At 36.8% G+C, this 22,545-nt stretch overlaps 1 protein-coding gene across 7 annotated transcripts in view; it reads left to right on the top strand.

Moving 5' to 3' along the window:
* Nucleotides 1–21,202, top strand: part of fam107b (family with sequence similarity 107 member B) — a 66,363-nt gene extending 45,161 nt beyond the window's left edge. For 5 of the 7 annotated variants that reach the window (XM_015353225.2, XM_069192212.1, XM_069192211.1 and 2 more), the window contains 3 exons: nt 12,645–12,828; nt 19,523–19,676; nt 20,173–21,202. In XM_015353225.2, coding sequence (XP_015208711.1) covers nt 12,645–12,828; nt 19,523–19,676; nt 20,173–20,292 — 458 coding nt within the window. In that variant the 3' untranslated portion in view covers nt 20,293–21,202. Of the gene's footprint in view, nt 1–10,954; nt 11,173–12,644; nt 12,829–19,522; nt 19,677–20,172 lie in introns of those variants that run through there. The other 2 variants (XM_015353231.2, XM_015353226.2) reach the window with 2 other exon arrangements.
* The last annotated feature ends 1,343 nt before the right edge of the window (nt 21,203–22,545 follow it).

Below are 22,545 nucleotides of genomic sequence, written 5' to 3'. Positions count from 1 at the left end.
CAACACTCCTTTGAAGTTGCAGTGACTTAAAAGCACCTCAACTCAACCTCATATATTGACGGGTAATGTTCTCTTCTTTTTTTTTCTTCTTTTTTCATTGCGATTCTGGAGCTGCATTCTGGACTCGCTCTTTTGATTGAACACTTAAGAGTTTTAACCCCAGAGAAGGAACGCTTTCCAGGCTGGATCTTGTCACTAGCTTTTTCCTGGCTGGATAATCTTTTCTTCTGAGCAGGTGGCTGTAACCAGATAAGCCACATCCAGCCAGGAGTCTCAAATGAAATTCAATGTGGAATTCTAGCCCAATTTTCAACCTTAGAACATCAGCTTTTCAGGTTGTCTTTAAATTGTTTGTGCCTCATGCTTTCTGTAAATTTTATATTTCATAACTTCTTTTGCTCCCTGTTTTTCAAATAAGCATCCCATTAAGATACAAATCTTATTTAGAAATATCTTTTCCTGCTTCCAACCCGATCTGCTGAACCGTGCCATATTAAGAAGAGTAGACTTTAGATACCGTATGTCCACCAATACACCAGGCACAGAGTTGGATGGAAACACAATTACTGGGTTTCCTGCACTGTGCACGGCCTCCTGCAGTTACTCAAACGTGAGTCCTGCGTTTGTGCATTTTACGGCAGGTGTTAATTTGTCAGGGGTCTGCACTGCATTCTGTTAAAAGCCATCCTCTTCTTGTCAGAAGTCCGTGTGGTCTTGTTAGGGGTCATGGCAATGCAGCTGGAAATACAGGGTGCAAGAAGGGACGACACTCTGGACAGAACACTAGTATACTCTCACACACAATCATCCAGAAACAATTTAGAGACAACGGTTAACCTGGACAGCATGTAAGGCAGTGAAGCACTGGAGCATCTATGAAAATCTTCACAAAAACAAGAACTTACAAGCTCCACACAGAAGTAACGGCACTCTAGAATCAAACCCAGGACTGTAAGGAAGTGGTACTAACTGCTGTGCTACATTCCAAAACCAGACTAATGCTGTGTATCAAATTAAGCCATGTATACAGTATATTACTTATGTTGATTCACTTTTAATTACCATAAGGTGTATATATATATACAGTATGAGCAGCAGTGTGCAGCTGGATTTATGGTTTTGGGCTTATAACTGGAATGTTATGGATTGAAATCTGAGGTGAAACCCTGCTTCTGCACCATGGAGCAAGATACTAATCCTGAACTGTTGTAGTAAAATACTTTTAAAAAATGTATAAGTGTTAGCCAAATACAGTTCTGAGAAGATTTTTGTGAACACTCTAGGTTGGTCCACTTTCTTGTACATTTAATGTAAAATGTAATTCGATCTTCATGAAAGTCTTAATTAATAATGGAGTTAATCTGATTAGACATATAATACAAAGAGATTAGATATATTTAGAGTATTTAACAAAATGATCCAACAGTAAATACTCTTGTGTGAATAGGTATGTTTACTATAAAGTGTTGGCATCTACTTGAGCAGACATAACTTTTACTAGAAATTGAATGTAACTGCTGATCTGTTTTTCATGTCGGCATTTACAAATGTTGGTCCATTCTCCCTTAGAGAACTGCTACAAGTTGATGATGGTTGAGAATTTTCTTAGATAAAGAAGTTGAAAATCCCATAATAAACTTGGGGGTTCACAAACCTTTTCTCTGTACAGTAAGTAACTTAGTATACAGTATGTGCATGTTCAGAGCAAGCATTCATTGTTCTTAGCACTGTAGAATGTGTTCTAAATATAATATTACTCCATCTGGATTTCTTAAGATTAAAGTTTTAAAGTCTTTTTAAATACATCTTAATCTTTTTGAGACTTAAACAAAGCTTGTAAAGGCTTAGTTAAAATTAAGCATAATTAATAGCTCATGGGAAGGTCCAGTATTTAGTATGCCAATATTGAATGTGAGATGTTTACATTACTCTGGCACTCATAACTTATCTACAGTTATCCTAAATCAAATACTGATGTTATGGAGACACTGGCTGTTAATAATTACGGAACTAGGTGAGTGGTAACATAAATAAGCACCTCTATTGGTGGGAGGGTTCTTTTCTTTAAATATCAGCAGTTTTAATTTGCTTCAAGTTTGAAGGTTAAGAAAAGAATAGTTTGCTCTTATCACCCCTTCCCCCCTCCTTAGCCTTGAGCAAGAGAAATCACACTTGAAGTGAAGACTAGCTGATCTTTGTGTTCCAAATCAAGGCAATGTTTAAGAGAAGAACATGCGGATTGTAAGATTGTAATTCTCTGAAAAAGGCATAGTTACCTACTATGTTTTACTTGAGGGTAAGTTTGAAAACCCATTTCTTTAAGGCAAAATGTATTTCACGGCTACAGACGAGTTTCCGTGCTTTCAGCAGACTTCTGCTGAACTTGAAACTTATATCTATAGCCGTAGGAGTCTGTGATTTGCAGACATAAAGCATCATGCCTGTTTTTTGTGTTTTTTTCTGTTTTTGTGTAGGTGAGCTCCAAAACTGGCGTGAAAGATTCAAATAGGCCAGTACCAATTTTTAGTGCTCCACTGAAACAGTGTGGTACTCAGTGAGGCAAAAACTGGAAAACTAAAGTGAGGGTGAAAAAAGCTTGGGTTTATAACCTGTTGGTCTTGCATTGAAGTATTTTTGTTTGTGCAAGATCTATTAATATGCTTCACACACCATATGGCCTTTTTGTGTGTGTGTGTTCTTAATTTAGCCATGGAAAGCATTATTTTCTCGCTTTTGTAAATGAACAGATCCCGGTGGTTATGATTGGTTAATTATTGTGTTGACGAGAGAGAGAGGGAATGAATGACAGCAGTTTTGTCGTGATAAGAGAAGGGTGCTACATGGAGAGATTGGCAGTTCCCTGGGGTCTAAGCTCTAGCCTGGGGACTCGGTTCTTTGAGTAAACTGTTTACAATGAATGAGCCAGAAGGCCAGACAGTGAAATAGGCTGCCAGCTGCTCTATTTTTTGTCTTCTCCTGCCTCTAATGAGAGAATGAGGTTAGCAAGCATCTCTGGGTGTGTACAGCCTTCCTATAATAAAGCTTTCACCTTCTGGCACGTTGTCATAGCTGAGCTTTACATTTCCTCTAACCCTGTGCCTGGAGGAGCTAAGATCATGATCATGGATGAGCAGTTCCTGCAATCACACAGCTTTCATCCAGTCTCAGTAGGATACTGTTTTTCAGGCTAATAAAAGGTTTTCTAGAAGTCACTCCATTTACTCTTGTAAGTAATTTTGGGTAATGTGACCATATAAATAAGCATAGTAGTAATTAGAGTGCTAAAGTTAAAGATCTGATGCTCTGAATTGTAAGCTCTTCTACATGCCAGTTTTGATTGCATTTCTCTGTTACTATCCAAAATAACTGTCAGTATTGCGTTAGAAAGCAGCACAATCTAGGTTGTATCATGGCAGCCTTTTCTTGGTCACGGTTCTTTTTTGTTGTTTCCTGTTATGTGCCGTTGCTAATTTCACAAGTTCTGTGTTATGACACCGATTTCTGTTAAGATGGACAAAAACTTTCAGTTGGTGGAGGAAATTTTGAAATTGTGTCAAACCTGGGCATGTGCTGTTACAGTGGGCAGTAGTGCGGTATTTAGCACTGTGACACACTGAACCAGTTTTCTGTAAAAATGTAGTGTAATGAGTCTTTATGAATGGTTTGTACTGCTGTCATCCCTTGTATGCATTTTTCCCTGCAAGATTTACATTTGTGTGCCCCTGATACAGTTAAATAAATTAGAAACATTAACTTTTCTTTCATTCTCGGGGATTTTTTTCAGTATTTGCACGTGTAGGTAGGCACCCAGTCACAGGTTTAATAAAATAATTCTCTGATAAACGTTTGTTCAGGTATTAGTCATAATCCTAAATTAAATTAAAACTGGATGTAAAAGTTTCCATGTGTAAATCTCTTTGGGGATTTACTTAAGGGTCCAGTACATTTAAAAAAATGTATTTGTATGTTTATGCATTTATGGGCTGTCAATTTCAGTAAGCGCATTTATTTTTAACCACAGCGGTGAAAGTGGTTATTGTGGCCAGGAATTGGGTTTTGCCTCTACCCAAAAACACAAGACCTTGAAGGGAGTTGAGATAGCGATATAATCCTGCCCGTTAGGGAACTGGTGACTTCCCCCAGAAGATAGGATGGTACTGTAGGTATAGTTATCTCTGAGTCCAGAACCTAGAAAGGAATAAACACAAGGATGAGGGGAAATTGAGAACTATAGGCAGAGCAGTATGACTACAATACATTTTCCTTTTCTAAACATTAGTGTGCAAGAGTCCCTGCTGTGTGAACGTAGCAGTAGGTTGTTGGGAATGGTAGAGTTGATTGATGGGAGGGCACTGTAGTCTAGGGAAAGGACACTCACTGCAGTCCCAAATATAGTGGATAAACCTGCCCAGGAAACAGGAGCCCAGTTGCTTGCTGCTGTGTACTAGCATTTGTTTTCAGACTTGAGGATTTAGGCCCAAATGTTATTAATTTATCATTAATGTTGCCATCTTTATTTCAATATGGGGGTTCTTCTGCTTTTGACTCCTTAAACCTGATGGTAATAGGACTTTAGATTTGTGGAACATTTTGGTTTTATTTGGGAATTTAAAAGAATTGTCATCTGCTGCATTTTTATATTAAAAAGAGTACACAACATCTCATTGTAAATGTTTAGAAAAGTACACGAAGGCACGATGAAAGCTTAACTCACTGGGCTTACAAATCTATCAACATTTTAAATATTAAGCTGATAAGTTTGTTGAATTTTTTAGTAGTATCTTGTGTAGTACTGTAGGTCACGTAATTTCTTAAGGATACAATCAAGGTGTTCAGTGTTTGGTATATGAGAGGAGTTAACATTTCCAGAATTCAATGGAATTAGAAACATAAAGTTGGTATTAAAGGGGCTACAACTTTAATACGTTTAGCACTAGAAGAGCAGAAAATGACAATGCCCGTATGATGTAATGGAAGATCACCTGCATAATTGCAAAGCATCAGCCTGTCTGAGATAGACATGGCCTGGAGAATGAGATGTTTAACAGCTCAGTGAAGGTCAAACCCCATCTAGAGTTAAGAGGGTCATCACACCGGTCCAGGTCACATCTCTCTGATCTATCTGCATACTCATTTTCAAACTACAATGGCTACAGCATGAGAAATTCCAAGAGAAATAACCCATGACTCAACAGAACTATAAGTCAACAACTACATACTCGGTGGCGGTTGATTGAAAATGAGAATGTTGACGGCTCAGAGATGCAATTGCATCTTTTATGTTCCAGAAAGTCTCTGAAATGGAGGCAGAGAAAGGCGTTATTTATCAATGAATTACTTTTTGACATTTAGTACCTGAAAGAAGACAATGTGTGTTGAGACACTGTGGTTAGTGTTATGCTGCTGTGGCCGACAGTCTCCTTTAACACAAAGACATTTTTTGGTTCTGATTGAGGCCTACTGTATTGTTCAACGATACATTAACCAAGTCCTTTAGCCAACAGTGCCTCTATTCCTGTAAGCCAGTCTGGCAAGCTCAATTGTCCAACAGGGGATCATACAACCACACAATTCTAGGCTTACAATGACACAACTGCAAGAAAATGAAGTATGTATTAACAGTGCCAGGATTGTGTTAGTGCTCCTGGAGGTCATAGTTGATACTGTTTAATGTTTTAGTATTTTGACAGCTTGACAAACTTTTAAAATGTTTATTTTTAAAAATATTTTATTATGTCTATTAGAATTTAGTTTATTTTGCGCATCAGTGTTTCTTCAAACTGTCTCAGTTTATAAAACAAAATCACCTGTGTCTTAGAGTTTGAATATTTTATTTACAGTGCTGTTAGAGGCCCTTACTCATATTGTTTTCAGTCATGGAGGAAAAAACTAAATTTTTTTAAGATTCTTGTTCTTTCCATGTGCACTGAAATTGTGTAAATTTTCATTGCCGTTTCCTTTCAAAATAGATTATTTCTGTTCTTTGGTTTCATAACAAGTACATCTGTTCTAGAGCTGATTTCACATGGTTTTGTAATAGGACAGAAACTATAAGGAAGCTTTTTTAGCTCAGAGAAAATGTTCGCATTACACAGTACTGTTTTGTTGAAAGAGGAAGACCGTAAAGCATTTTAACAGATTTACTGTATATGATAAAGACATTCACCATAATCGGCACACATGCCATAGATTTTCCATTACAGTAGATGTTTTGCAGTCTGAAATGATGCAGAAAACCTGAAGGCATCAACTTTGAAATCATATATGTAAATTACCTCAAAAAAGCGAGAGTCTGGTGTGGGTTTCTGTTGTAAAGTAATAAAAAAAAGGCCTGTAAGTCCTTTCATTGGTTTGACTGGGAAATTAAAGGATGTTAATACTTAAAAGCTCTTTAGGTTTCCTTTCTGGTATATGTAAAAGCTGCACATTGGCTCTTTCAGTTGCAGATTTGGCTGAAAGGACTGGAAAATAAGAGTGGAGCCTCAGAGCAGGACCGTTTTGTAAAGTGTCCAGCTGTGCAGCGTATACACTATGTGTAGATTCCCAGCAACTGTACTCCTGGGACCTCAATGAAATGGCTCTTAAATTAGCTCTCTCTTTCCTAATGAGCTGTGTTGTTTACTTTCAAATAAACTTAGAAAACATGGGCTGCCCCACCTCATTCCATATGCTGTGTATTGCAATAAAAACAAACCTATGTTGTTTCTATTAGAGTATTATGAAGTTTGTCAGAGAAGAGAACAATAAACAACATGGATAAAATCGCTACAATGAATGACCTCATACTGCTGTGTTTCTTGGTATTGTCCCAGCCACATAGTCATACAGTGAAGAACTCGAGAACAGGGCAGTCAGTTCTTACCCACAGATTAAGTATACTGGTCGAAATGTATAATAAATGAATATTTTTAATGTGCTCTTAGATAATAGTTTTCCAGAAAATTTATTGTTATTCATACTCCGACTTACTCATCCTCATTTAATGTGAAAGAGTTGTGTTCACTTCACATACGTGTTCCATTAACATTGACAGATGGGCATTGTCCCCATACAGAGGAAATCCCACTGCCTCCAGTTTTCTGTTTTGTGTTTTTTTTTTGTTTTATAAAAGTAAGGCTGACCAGAATGTGTTGCCTAGTGTGACCAGTACGAGATGCCTATTTAGATGTAAGGAAAATGGCTAGGTTGTGTGATCACGTTGGGCTGCGTTCCAGAAGCCTGCGGGCTCCCGCCTAAGTTATAATCATCAAATGCTTGCTCTGTGGTCACCCAGCTGTTAATGGGCTGCGGATATTGAATTAGAGAACTTTGAACTCGCTGAGCCACTTCCACTTCCAGATTGCGGGAGAAGACTTACTTTAATACGTGCGTGTCTTTCATTTTAAAGAAAAAAATACTCAGACTGCAGGAGTACGTGACATTGTAAATTTTTGTAAGAAGCTTTTTTTAACAGATAACTGTGATAGCCACATCCATTTAAAATTATATATATAGGAGATACTACATTTGAGGTATGTTGCTTTATGAGCACCATGATATTTAAATTCTGGATATGGAAATTGGTTTATAATAATCAACATATCAAATCACAGTTCGAAAAGTGTTTACCACAGCTGCACAGAACTGGAAACGAAAGAGATATCTTTAAGCACATGTTTAAAAAGACTCCAGATAATGCCTAAATATATAGGCATCCTCTAGTTGTTTGAGTACTTTTTGAATACTGTACAAACCTGTTGATAACACTTTAGCTACAGCTTTCAAAACCTATTGTTATGAGCCACCAAACAAAATACCATTGTAAATATGATGGAAAAGTAATGCAGATTTTCTGAAGGCTTGGTAAAGGTGATTAGCTAGTGATACATTAAGCACAATGTTATTTAATCTGGCATTAATCTGGCATTCCTACAGAAATGTCACTGTTGAGGCATGTTGAGCAGTTTCAGTTAGTAATTTCAAGCAGCATCGATCCATCCCTCAATACAAGAAGTATTATGTTAATAAGCCTAAACAAATCTCCTTAGTGGAATTAAAGGCTAGTCTTTCTGTTCTTAAGGGTTATTTAAGTGTGAATGTATTATTAATTGGGAAAATGCATTATGTAAAACATTCATAAGTCACACGCACAGAGAAGTGCCTGCATGGCTGTCTTTGCCAGATACACCCATATGGGAAATTATTTAGAATCAGTGGAGGTTTCACTGTCTGTTTCCTTCCTGAATCAAAGCTTTGGCAGTGGGCTGTTGATAATTTGATACTTAGTGCTGGAGTGTGAGGCTGTTGGAGACAAAGAGCACCTCCTTTACTGAGATTGTGTGACAGCCAAGAGGCAACCACAGCAGGTTCTTCCCATCTGCGTTTTCAGTTAAACTCTCTCCACGGTTGTGGAAAAACAAAAGCCTGAAAACCAGTCTAGTAAGGCATGTTTACTTCTTGTGGATCTTAAACAATTTTTTATAGGTGTGGGCACTGCCGACACATTTTAAAAAACAAAGCAAAAATGTCATACAAACAGAGGGTCTCCTCAGGACCTCAGTTTACATTATGCATTAGATAGCCCTCTTGTTTTTAGTTGTGGAAGCACTGCACAACAGCAATTTGTGATGGTGAGGTGTGAGGTGAGGAAGGAAAGGATCATTAGTGTGAACTCAAACAGGGACAACAGTGTTCTGCACATGCATTACAACTTATTGCTGACAGTACATTGGTGTTAAGTAAATTTCTTGTCCTGTGGCCTTTTTCCAAATTGTTTTGAAGTGCTCTATACAAGTCTGATCTATCAGCCTATTCATTAGTCTTATCAATGTGCTGGGTTTTTACAATAATATGCAATATAGTGACATCTAGTGGAATTATAGGGCAGTTCCAATGAATTATCTTGATTTTTAATTGCTCGCGTCCTTTAGTTTTGCATTACTTTATTAGATCAACAGAACTTACATTACAAACAATAGATTGTATGTTGTTTTTTATAAAAAATATGAAGTTTACAATAAATGGTGCTTCTCAACCTACAGCCCCTCAATTCATTCCTTTAAATGATTGTTCTACAACCAGGTCCTTCATTGATAATTAATACGCAGTTAACACGAGATGATACTGTAATGGGCTGTAGGGGAAGACTGAAGAAGTACTTATGATATTTTTTTAGCCACAAAACAAACTTGTGTATTTGGGGGAAAAAAGTCTATATGTGTGTGTACTGTGTACTGCATACACTGTACTCTGTAAGTTACCACGAAGATATAACATGAATATTTATGTGGATGCGGATGGGTGATGTATCATGCACACAAAGATCACAAAGACAACATGATGCCCGCTAGCAGCCTCAGCTTTTGTAAAAGCACACATTGTGATGTATAATGTTTGTAAAAGCTTTTCTTTCTTATTTTTAGCCTTTAACTGTAGCTCATTTTTGGCATTGAATTCTACACATTTGACCATGTTTAGCCTCACTGTTATCCTAATCAGCAACACTGTAATGTATGCTTATGATTGTATATATTGCAGATTACATTTACTGGATGTTGTCCAATATTTTGGGGGTAGTCATGGTGTCAACTAAATGGACACTGGGTCCAGACAGCCTTTCTTTTTAAGGGGAAGTCTGTCATTGTCTGAACTCTGCTTTACCAGATTTTGTTGGTTGCATCCTAGATCCTTTAAAGTGAAGTCTGTTAAATCAAGGATATACTGTATAGGGTTGAAGGACATTGATAATAAAATTAAATTATTTTAAAATAATATTTAAGGAGTTGGTTTTTACAAAATAGATAAGTGGAGTGGATTGGAAAGGTCACAGTTTGATTAGTCCTGCATGTAGTGCTTATCTTGAGACTGTAATTCTAATCTTCTTTTTTTGTTATTGCTGTAGTTTACTAGAAACAAAGAAAAAAATGTAATTCTAATTTCAACTGACAGTGCTGCTCTTATTGTTAAATAACCGTTGATCCTGGGCCTGCTTTGTGCTTTGACATATGCCTGTTTTCCTTCTTTAAGCTTTACAATTTCCCTGCAGTGACTTCAGATGATTAACTGACAAGTTACCCATTAGCATTTTGATTTAAGGGAATTTGGAATTAACATATGAATTGTGTTTATAGATAATACAATGCATACTGTCCTATATATGCGTATATTCACATAGCTATTAAACTGGTCCAGCATTGTTTTCAAACTAGAGGTACTGTCATGTGAAACGTGTAGGTCATAGCTGCCTATGACATGAGGCATTTGAGAACAAAGCAAGGAGAAATTAATTAGAATGCTTGGCTGGCAGCCAAGAGCTATTGTGCATGCGGTTTGATCCATGAAAACACTGTAGGGAAAAACATTTGCATGATCTCAGAGTCTTTTGGGTTTAAGGGTCTTTTTGATTTCTTTTAAATGGTGTCTGGTTTTTGGTATTTACTCTATACATTAATTTATGTTATATTTTATAAGTTACCCTGCATAACGGTGTCTACTAAGCACATAATACATAACAGTAAATGGTCCATTTAGTAAGGGCTTTAAGGGCTATGTTCCAGCTTATTATAAAAAATACCTATATTTTGTAGTTATTCAATCATACATTGTGACACAAGACTGAAAAGGTGCTGAAATGGTGTGATAATGTACAGTTACAAACATCCCAACCTGACTGGTGTCCAGGTGTTTTTTCCCCCCTCAGATACCCAGTTTGAGAGTTTTAGTTTTCTTGTTACAGCTGGTATCTTCAATTGCAGTGTAAATAATTTTTTATTACCTGCAAAAAGTCCCTACCCATAAAGTCACTGGCGCAATACCTTGCTCTGCGATGTTGTAAGCATAGAAGTTTCTTTATTTCTGTTTGTTTTTCTGGGAGCTGATCCAGTAGAAGTCCTCTTCCGTGTCCATATAGGGACAAGGCTGAAGCTTGTCTGTACATACCCAGCTGTTTAAAGATTAGCTAGCCACAGTAGTGTTGGTTCTGGAGGGGAGTGTGCTGTTAGATAATGTAATATTGCCAAGGACAGAACAGGCTGCAATGCTTTAATCCTTCCTTAAACAACACGTACAGAGGACAGAGCTGCTCTGTCACAGTTGTCTTTGCAGTCGGAAAGTAGGCGAGGATTTTGGTGTATATCAGAGCCAACAATGGCAACAGTGTTTGGATACCAAGTCTTTCCTCCCCTTCAAGGTAAGGTAAAAATACGCTTATCTTCTACTTATAGAAACTGAGGAAAACATAGCATAATAGAATATTCTTCTATGAAAACATAAGAGTGCTATATCTATTCATATCCATATATTGTTGTGGTCAACAAAATATTTTTTCTTATAGAAACACAAACTAGGATTTTGCAAATAAATGCAAGGTAGAATCCATCTTCAGCCTGTAACTATCATATCATCACTGACTGCACACACTGGAAATATCATCCCAAACTTTACTGTGAAATAAACAGCTATCTGCTTTATTGAAGTTGGGTTTTCGTTTGTCTCAAGCTGGTTTCTCAGTTTATATTTATGTTTATTGCAGCCAGTTGGATTTAATACTTATTCTTTTAAAGAATAGTTTAGTTATTGTTTTGTAGCAATTTGTGATTTTATTAAGCTTATAGTTAAGGTAAAGTCTGGAAAGATGATAGAATCTGGAAAATGGAAAGAGGAAGCCTTTGTCAGAGGGACACTTTAAAGTTAATCTGCTGACTTTATTCCTTACAGTGTGTATGTACATAACATGCCTGGTTTAATCAATATCTCAAAGTTGAATCAAATGTTATTTATTTGAGTGTGTATGCAAAATGTATTTATTTCAAATGAATTATGATGGAGAGGCATGGTGGCTCAGTGGTTAGAATTGCAGCCTTGCAGCGCTGGGGTCCTGGGTTCAATCCTGAGCCTGGGGTGCTATCTGTGTGGAGTTTGTATGTTCTTCACGTGTTCGCATGAGTTTCCTTTGGGTGCTCCGGTTCCTCCCATGGCCCAAAAACATGCACGTAGAAAGTTGTACCCGGTACGAGTGTGTATGTCCCTTGGTCTGTGTGTGCACTGTAATTGACTGGCGTCCTGTCCAGGGTGTATCTCGCCTTGCACCTGTTACAGGTCGGCATAGACTCTGGTTATCCCTCATCCCTGAATTGGAAGTAGTGGTTAGAAACATAGAAGGATGAATTATACAATTTTATGAAAGCAGCCTATCTATAATCAGAATATTGTTTTATGGTTTTGATCACCATATTATAAAAAATCTGAAATCAGTCCAGAAAAGGATGATGAAAAACATTCCTGTCACAAAGGAGTGTCCTCCACGGATCCACTAAGAGAATTGAATCTTTTAAGTAGAGAAGAAAATACTGTATGGAGGAATACTGGTTCAAGTATTCATCAAATCCCCAAAGCCTTTGACAAAGTCAACCCAATACATTCCTTCAGAATCAATGGCAACATACAGTATGAACAACAGGAACCAAGCATATATATGGGGGGTGCATTTAAAATCGAGAAACAAAAGGCACTTTTTACACTAAGGGACACTGTAGAGCAGGTTATGCTCAACAGGATGTTCTTAAAGCTGATTCCCTGGTCTTTTTTGAAGAAACGACTGGATAAGATTGTTGGATCAGTTGGCTAGCTGCTCACAACCTGATGCTCTTATTCTTTGATGTTGACAGATAGCGGCTTGGAGCAGGGCGATTTGACAGAACTATCACCAACAGTGAGGAGCATCATGGCGGAGCCAGACTACATTGACAATGACTGTGATGAGTTAATCAAGCCCAAAAAGATTGTCAATCCTGTGAAATCTTCAAGGAACCACCAGGATCTTCACAGAGAACTCTTAATGAATCAGAAAAGGTAGGCCTTTAATAGAAAAGGTACATACAGTAATTACATCAATTACTCTTCTGTTATTTAAAAGTCTTCTTAACTAGTCCTCTAATTCCTGTTGCTTCAACCATAATCATCATGTATATCATACTGTATGTATGATAAGAGACAACCGTAAATCTGTAAACAGTTATGCATATTTGTATTGTTTAAAATATATATAATATATATCAAATTAATGCCATAAATCTGAAATAGTATGATGCAACAAGCATTTAGTGTCACTGAGTTTTATTACATTCATAAATCTTTATGAATAAAATGTTTTGCGGTGATAGAATGCTTCTTCAATGTTCATTTGCAGATAAGACAATTTTGTTTTTTAAAAAAGCTTCAACTGAAGTTAAAAAATAGAGTTGTCATTTAAATAATTGAATTTGCACTGCATATTTTGACATCTTTTAACTTCAGCAAACAAACTTTTCTTTCTTACCACTGACAAATACGGTTGTACTGTTTACACTTATAAGGGAGAAATATGTGGTTTACATTATTTGGGAAGAGAACTTAATTCAAGTATTTCAATTACATTTGATTGTGAAAGGAATTTTCAGAATAAAAAATACTTATTTCTTTACTATATACTATAACAACACTTTTAACAGTGATAATACTTCTGTAATTGTAGTATATTGCATAGACTTTTTTATGTAAGTATGAAAAAATACTTTATGAAAAGGATGTTTGCATCCATACGTTCCTGTCTTTTGCCGAGAGCTTCTTTCATCTTCTCCAAAGGGACAGATGCTCAGGCGCAACCTCATTCAATACTTGGTTTGAAAGCACCCAGAGAGATGAGACTCTTTTCTTAATGATCTGTAGATCTTTGGTTTGCTTGCAGTGAAAGAAAAAAAGTTTTCAGTGTGACTTGTAAATATTAAGTGACTGGCGCCATAATTCTCCTCATACTGTACTGTTAAACATAATAATACAGCTTCTACCATAATTTGCTATGCTGATTTCTTAAATTAAATGTACAACCAAAGCAGTTTATTTATTTATGTTAGTAATGTGATGCATAACAGGATCATTCTTTGTATTGTTTTTCCTAAGAAAGAATTTGGATTGTTAGGAATGTGAACGTTGAGTACATAGATTTTGAACAGCATGTTTGTAAGAGTGTCCTATGATTTCTTCGTCATTTTCTTTTTGTGTTTTTAGAAATCTGTATAAAAACTCTGTAAAGAAGGTTAACTATTTGATTCTTAGAATGATCATTAATGTTTTACACAAAATACAACTTAGATGAATGTAGTTTTTTAACATTTGCATGATGTGTTTTGACATTTCGTATCTAGTTCAGTGAAGGTATTTGTTTTCTAGCGGATATGCAGGATCAGTGCAGACACTGTTTGAACAGTAGGTTAATCTAAATCTGTTTTCTCTGAAATGGATAATAAAGTGGGCAGGGAGGGTTTAGTTTTTATGGCTTACTGGGAATATCTGTAAAGCTGAAGGGGGAGAGGCAAGGACAGGCATCACAAAACAAGCAGAAAGGTCAGCCAGTTTCATTTTTCATCTATATTAATAGGGATAAATTGGAGCCTCTTGAATGCATTGTAGTACCCACGTTTGCCTTGCATAGGGCAGTGCATCATTTGCACATTTCCTGAATAAATCTTTATGAGTGACGGATATATCCTGTGACAGTGTGGTTGTTTGAGCTGCCTCTTTCACCGGCGGGAGGTCGATACCTCTAGCTGAGATAGAGAGCTGACGTGTAGTCGCAGAGTAGTCATACTGTAACCCGCAAGAAATGTTAAAAGTATACGTATTTCTAAGTGAGGGTTCAAAATCTCTATCAGAGAGTAGAAAAACAGACGTCCGCAATCTGACGACTGGTCCCATGGTTCTGAGGCGAACACAGGGAGATTAAGTGAGAATGTTATATAGGGTTTCATGAAGACCCAGGTTGTGCTGATATACATTCTCATGCTGAACTAATGAGAGAGGGGGCGGCTAGAGGACCGTCTAGCAGTGTACAGTGGGAAGTCCTTCCCCACTGTCACAATCCCCTTAAGCTAAGTGTATGTTTGCCTTCTTTGACTTCAGTGTGTGTATCGGTGCTGCAAGAATCCGCAAAAAAGTTCATGTCAATAAAATGCATTGTTTCCACTTATGTCTCACTGTTGAAACCATGCCTGCTGTGCTCTTCTGTACTTGAGGGTCACATATTGTATCCTTAACCTTGAGACTGAAGGCTGATAATGACAATGAAGACAGGTATTCAGCAAGATCTATATTAAAAATTAAACAAGGATTGTTACAGTTTGTATAAAAAAAAGTTCATTTTTGAGTTGAATATTTTTATTTTTATTAAAATTTAATTTAATCTGGCATTTGAACGATCCAGCCATTGAGTGGCCTTCTAATGCAAGCTTCTCCCTATAGTCTGGACAATAGCAGCCAAAAACTTGGCCAAGCCAGTTGGGTTTCCACACCACAACAACTTCCACGACTTGTTGGGTGCCTGTGAAGTTGCAGTGTCATCAGTGAGAGCTGCATCACTCCTCTAACTGATGCTGTTTTACTATACACGCTGTGTGTGGTCCAGGGGCATAGTTTAGAATCAAAGATGAAAAGATTCTGTTTTTAAACAGTATGAGATATGCTCTAATAAAAGAAAATATCATAAACCAATTAGATATTTTTAAGACTTTGTGGAATTGACATAGGAAGGACTATAAGTGACCTGCAGCCATTCAATTTGTGTCTAAAATAGCAACATGCATACCTGCTTAATCAGTAGTTTGGTAACCTTGATATCAGCAAATTTCTCATTTGCTTTATTAAAGTATATTGTGTCCTGCATCAGGTGCTTCTTCAACAGCACAGCCCAGTGTGATCCCACATTCCTGAGACATTGTGTCTTGTGTTTACTTTCTCTTTAATGGAAGGAGATTCAGATTCCACAGATGCCATTGATGTTGTGCAAACTTATTGTTTCAAAAGACAGTTCAGTTCAAGGTCGTGTTCCTGTTCTATGAGCTGTTTTGAATGGATACCCTGAGTGTTGCCATAATGCAAATAAAAGAAGAAAAAGGCTGGCATGCTGAAATAAAATGCATTGTACAAAGTATTAAATACAGGTAGCACAAATGCACTTTATAGATATTAAATGGGAGGCACCAATCTAGAGGCGATTCTGTGGACTCTTTAAATTCCAGTTAAAAACATGAGACAGACCTCCTGTAGAATACAAGGGAAGTGCTGTCTCTGCAATGTGAGAAGGATAATGAAGACTTAAAAAAATTTCAAAGAGGAGCAAGAGCAGTATTTAGGATTGAACACAGGAAGTACCTTTTATACAAAATTATTATGTTATACTAAGCCATGCTTTTGAAGCTGATCTCCCTGGGAATCTTCAAGATAAGCTTTAACTGCAACAACCAAGTGAGCACAATGAATTGAATGCTCTTCTCTTGTGTCCTTCTTTGAATTAATGTCCTAACCTTTTCAGAAAAATGTCTGAAACATTAGGGATGCAGAACAGTAACTTTCTAGTCAGCCTGCAGCAGATACTTTTTTATATGCCACAATTGTGCAAGCGTTTGAACCTAATGGTCAAAAGGCCCTCCAGATTATGTAACTATTGCAATGAATGCTGTGGTTAGTGATGATTGTGTGATTGTAACATATTCATAGTGGTTTGCCTCTGTCATCACAAAATCAGTACAGTAGTTATTGCACTGAATTTACATATTGTAATGTTTTTGCTTGGGACATTTGTAGCATATACTGTATAGACCCACTATATATGCGCTGAATGCAAAAATTTGCTCTCAAGATCGTTTTAATTCCTTATTTACAAAAGTAACATTTTGTAATCCTACGCAACTTGAACTTCAATTGTGCTCATATTTCAAGTTCATGTTTTATTTCAAACATCGCGTGTAATAAAGTGTAATAAAGGAACAAAAGATTAATTACATTGGACACTTGAAGATGAAAAAAGTAATATTTCAGTTCTGTAGCCTTCTTTAGACAACTATGCTAAAGTTGTTTTTTTCTTATTTTTACTTTAAGTATTTTTACACATTCCTTTGTTTTTTTTATACACTGACTCAGTGCCCCACTTCAGCCTCTACAGTGTAACAAATCTGTGCAACTGAATGCTGCACACTGGAATCATGCTAATCCGAGATGAACGAGGTGCTCCCTCATCTTTCACTGAAAACTGAAAATCTTTAGAAAAGTAGAAATGGATTGAGGTGAAAGGCCACTAGGTTGTTGTTGGCCAGTTTAAAAGATTTTATCTCCTTCAATTGAAAGCTGTTGGAATGATCGATACGATATCATCCAGCTTCAAAACTAAAAACAATTTGTATGAAAACTAAAAAGGAATACTTAAAGTAAACAATCAGCATCAGTACATGTATCATGTATTTTGCATTTCCTTCTGTATACAGTGTATCCCTACTGAATTTCAGAATCTCCCTTGGGGTACTTTTTGGCAGACAGGCTTAAAAGAATTGATTCACAGAAATTTATTTTTAGACATATTAGGATTTTATAGTACCATGTGAGTCAACCCTTTTAAATCTGATAAATCACTAATGTAGTGTCCTTTCAACATGAGATTGTGGTGTCCCTGCTGAAGTGTGTTTGGGGATTAAAAGCCTTTTAAGTTCATCTCAGCACAGAAAAGTAAATCTATTTTATGTAACATTTAATTTACTTTGTGGCAAATGAACTTCTCTCCTCATTGGGCTGAAGTTGGAATCTGTGATTTAAATTTCTGAGTTTTAATTAAATAGACTTTTATGGAATTTGGATAATTTATAGACTGGAGAGATAATTGTGGCATTACATTGCAAAAAGGTGTTGGAGAAATATTTTTTTTCCTTAGACCTTTAAAAAGTCCTTCATTCATAGTGTATTTATTTTAAAATACAATAAAATATATAATTATTCCTTGTGGTTAGTGTAATCCACTATCAAAGGATTTCTTCACTATATTGCTTTCTCTCTGTGCTGTACTGCATACTGTATTATCTAAATTTCCTTGAGCTACAGTGAAAAATATTTTGTTCTCACTTGAGGAAGGTCTGTCATGTCCTGTTTTTTTTAAAAAACAACTTGAGTGATTTTAGTAGTCTATTTCTTGTTTGAACCTGTTATTGTCTGTGAGTTAGGTATGTATTACCTACAGTGAAAACCTATTATTGTTTTGTAAGGACAGGCCTACATTGCTTCTGTTACATAATGCTATTTCTAAAGGAGATCATAATAACTAAAATATAAAAGAAACTAAGAGAAAAGAAAGTGGATAATCAGAAATGAGCTTTTGTTAAGAGAAAAGTGAAAAGCTGTTAAGAGAAAATGTATATACATGTAATTTTGTGTATGTTAAGATTTTGGGAGCTACAGTGAGTGGTGATTTTTTTGCTCTTTTCCTGTTGTTAAACTACAGTATAATATAGTGTCACTGCAAGCAGCTTTAATGTCTTGTGCTGCTTTACTGTCAGAGACAGTAATGAACTGCACTTTAAAAATAAAGTTACAAGAAATACAGTTTTGAAGAAATGTAAAACATCAGTAGTATTTCACTTTTATTTCCTTTAAGCAAGCCATTGATTGAGTACTTACCACTAGTGATCTTTAGTCTTTTCTCAATTTCCCTATAGTATTGTACATTACGAAGAATACAATCTAAATGTGGCATTCTTCAAATTGTCATGTTTTGACATGAGACTAGTATACATCCTGTATGTCAAACCATTTGTGCAGTTTTATTCGAACATATAGGGTAAGCAGAGGTAGATGTGAGCTTGTTCATGATGTGGGTCGACAGCTATTACTCATTTAAAATGCTTTAAACTATTGCTTCTTTAACAGTTGATCAAAGGGTCATTACAGATCGTCCTTTGGCATACCATTGTTAAAAAGATAAATGAACATTTCCAATTCTGAGGGAGGATTACAGAAACTGGGGCAATCAGGATTATGGGAAAATGGCAAATTATCATTTGCATTACATAACACACTATGTAACAGCCAATAGACTGTTCAATTTAAGTCTCACAGAAATTGACAGGAAAACAATGTAGGTCTGTGCAGTTTCCTGTGGATTCTACTGTGGAGGGGAACTCTGCACATGGCATGATTAGTAATCACAGTGGTGCCATAGGAATTAGCAGTAGCCTCTGGCTCTACACCCCTGAGTCTCCACTATGTGTCTTTTGAGAACATTGAAGCTGGTTGTCAACTTGACATTTTATGCTATTTCAGACAAAATCTGAACGGAATCCTTTGTTTACAGCAGATTTCAGAATGAGGAATTGTTACAGATAATTATTATAACATCTATTTAGCCATCCATTTTCTTGCTGCTGTATCTAGTACAGGCTCATTGAGATAAAAGTCAGAATACACCCTGTACAGGACACCAGTAGAGACACAGGGCACACACATACACAAACACAAACACGCACACACTCACACCAGGGCCTTTTCCCAGAAGCCACTTAACCTACCAGTCTTTCTTGGGACTGTGGGAAGAAACTGGAGCACCTGGAGAAAACCCACGGAAACATGGGGGAGATGTTGTAATAACAAATTGGAAATACAGATTTTAGCTGTGATATTTTTTTTGTGTTTAGTGGCAGAATAAATAAAATAGTTTAGTTGACTGACCTGGTCTTTACTTTAATTCATTTAGGGGCCTGGCCCCTCAGAACAAGCCTGAACTGCAGAAGGTGATGGAGAAACGGAAACGAGACCTGGTTGTGAAACAACAGAAGGAGGAGGAAGCCCAAAAGAAGAGGACTGACCTGGAGATCGAGCTCATGAAGAGGCAGCAAAAACTGGAGCAGGTGAGGGGCTGACCAGTCACTTGGTTGTGTACCTTAATGAGTAACCTCTGCTCAGAGTCATGTAACTATGACTTGAGTTTTTCTCAGCTCCGATGAGGGGGCAAGTTTAGGGCTGGAAGGTGCCCTTATTGTGTTTGCACACCAGTGACCTCCCTCTGAACTTTCAGTGTTAATGAGAGGGAGTAAAGTCACTGCTCGGTGTGGGGAGCCTAGATTAGTGCCAGCTGACGCATCCAAAATTCAGTTGCATGGAAGGATAAAGAGTAAGCAGTTCCATTTAAAATCCATTGATTTGGATTATCGTGTGAAAGTGATTGCAGCGGTTTACGTGTAGAAACACTGGTCTGGATTAGTGTTTGGGGAACAAAATGGGGGGGGTATGACATAGCAGTATAAGCTCCTTCTTTATTCGATCAATACACAATGGACATGTATCCCACGGGAGTAATTCAGCAAGTGGACTTTTGTCATTTATTTCGTGTGTATTTTTTTTTAGCATGAACTTGAAAAACAGAAGATGGAAGAAGAGCAAGAGAATACTCCCGAGTTTGTTAAGATGAAAGGAAACCTGAGGAGAACAAAACAGGAAGCCGAGCATCAAGACCACGACACTTAAACCAGCACAAGGAGTCCCTGGCACTTATTGACAACATCCACATCCGGCGGGAATTTTCCAGTTGTATAGGTCTTGTTTCCTTATAAGCAGGAGAGACTGTAGATTAAAGATCCCAAGCAGCTTGTATTTTTGGAGGCTTACCAGTATTTACTTCATTATTGTCACTGAAGATGGGCAGTTGTGGGAGGATCAGTTTGCCACTATCGGGAGCAGATGAATTTCAGTTGAAACTAAAGTTTGTTGCCTTGAGAACAGAACTTAAGAATAAAGCCAGAGAAAGCTACTTGTATTTTCTTATTAAAGAATGGAAACTTGGACACTGGATGAACTCTTGGAACTGCATTGAAATGTTTGTCAGCCAAATTCAGTGCTGTTAACGCAGTCTTATTTATGTATTATTATTTTTTGCCTACATAGGAGGTTAAAATGTTAAGGTGTTTTTGTGTGTGTTATTTTCTAAACCGAAAAAAATGTTTTCTTCTAATTGTGGAACCTAATGAAGAACCATTTAACTGTGTAATCACATTGCTTGCTTTTTTTATTCTTTCGTTTTCCCTCAGCGATTCCTGTTTTACATTATGCTAGAACTCCAGGTGTGGGAGTGTATATAAAAAATATAAAGTTTTTTCTTTATATATGTTTTTTTATTCAAATAAATATAAGGTTAAAATTTGAATTTTATTAGGTTTTACCCTTGCCAATATTTCTATCCACAAAATATTTGGAGTTTTGGCTAAATATAACAAGAATTACAAGGAAATGCTGTTAACTTTTAACATTTTGTAGAAGTTCTGGTAAAAGCTTTTAAACTTCACTGCTATTACAGTTTGGTAATTAACTTGCTTTCCTTTTGTTTTTTATTTGTCCATGGTAGCACATTGTCTTTAAATAAAGATAACTTATGAATGGCGTTCTTTGGCTGAAGCTCAGATTTCCTGTCACTATTAATATTGGCAAGACTTTGGAATGGAGCTCTGCTGACTGAACTTAGTTCTCGGAAAGAGTTCAGTCTTGTTTTAGTCTTGAGAAGAGTTGTGTGAAAAACAGCATCACTTTAGTAGTAGTTCGCAGTAAAAAAGCTTTTTTTAACAGCTGAAGCAAGTTCATCTTATGACCTTGCACTTTTGTATACTTCCACATTGATTGAGGAAATGTTAAAATCAGAAAAAATGTCTTCTCTCAATGGTGCTGACTCCGTCAAGTTCACTGAACACACTTCCTCTCAATGTAACCTTTTTGGTCTTGTTTTTGAGAAGTAACCTTCCCTAAAACAGCTGAACTTGGAGCTCCATAGTTGTAATTCGCCAAGTTTATACATTACAGTAAAAACTATGATACTCAACATATTGAATTCACTCTACTGGACACTGTATTTCTCTTCAGTGACGATACCAAAAGCCTACTATTTTGTATTTTCTGCTTAAGTTAGACCAGATTTTAACTTGCTGTGTTCTTTACATCTTTCTTGGTATATGATTTCAGAATGTAAATATTTTCCAAATTCATTAAGAGCTTCAGTTTGTTTTGACACATGCTGCTTCCTGTTGCTTTTAAATTGTGTATTAACATTTCAGGGCGTTTCTATCTTGTTAGAAATTGTTTTCCCTCAGTGAAGATGTGTGTTACATTCTACTGAATGTCCGTTTCACAACTGTAATCTTGAGTATTTTCAGTGAGGTGCATTATTCCCCAAAGACAATGTATTAATCTAACATTTGATTATATATAGGATTGCATTTTTTTATCCCGTGCTTTGCAAAATGCTTGTGATGCACATACCCTTTTTAAGTAGTCATGGTTAGTAAATAATAATAATAATAATAATAATAATAATAATAATTATTGCTTACACTTATATAGTGCTTTTCTGGACACTCCACTCAAAGTGCTTTACAGGTAATAGGGTCTCCCCTACACCACCACTACTGTGCAGCATCCACCTGGATGATGTGACGCCAGCCATAGTGCGCCAGAACGCTCACCACACATCAGCTATGGGGAGGAGCTGGGGAGGAGAGCAGAGAGTAATGATGCCAATTCATATATGGGGATTATTAAGAGGCCATGATTGGTAAGGTCGAATGGGAAATTTGGCCAGGACGCTGGGGTTACACCCCTACTCTTTTCGAGAAACGCCCTGGGATTTTTAATGACCACAGAGAGTCAGGACCTCGGTTTTACATCTCATCCGAAGGACGGCACCTCTTTACAGTATAGTGTCCCCATCACTATACTGGGGCATTAGGACCCACG

This window comes from Lepisosteus oculatus, chromosome 7, assembly GCF_040954835.1.
Source record: "Lepisosteus oculatus isolate fLepOcu1 chromosome 7, fLepOcu1.hap2, whole genome shotgun sequence".
NCBI classification, from domain to species: Eukaryota; Metazoa; Chordata; class Actinopteri; order Semionotiformes; family Lepisosteidae; genus Lepisosteus; species Lepisosteus oculatus.
The sequence above is the reverse complement of the archived record's forward strand: the minus strand, read 5'-3'. Positions and strand labels throughout refer to the sequence as shown.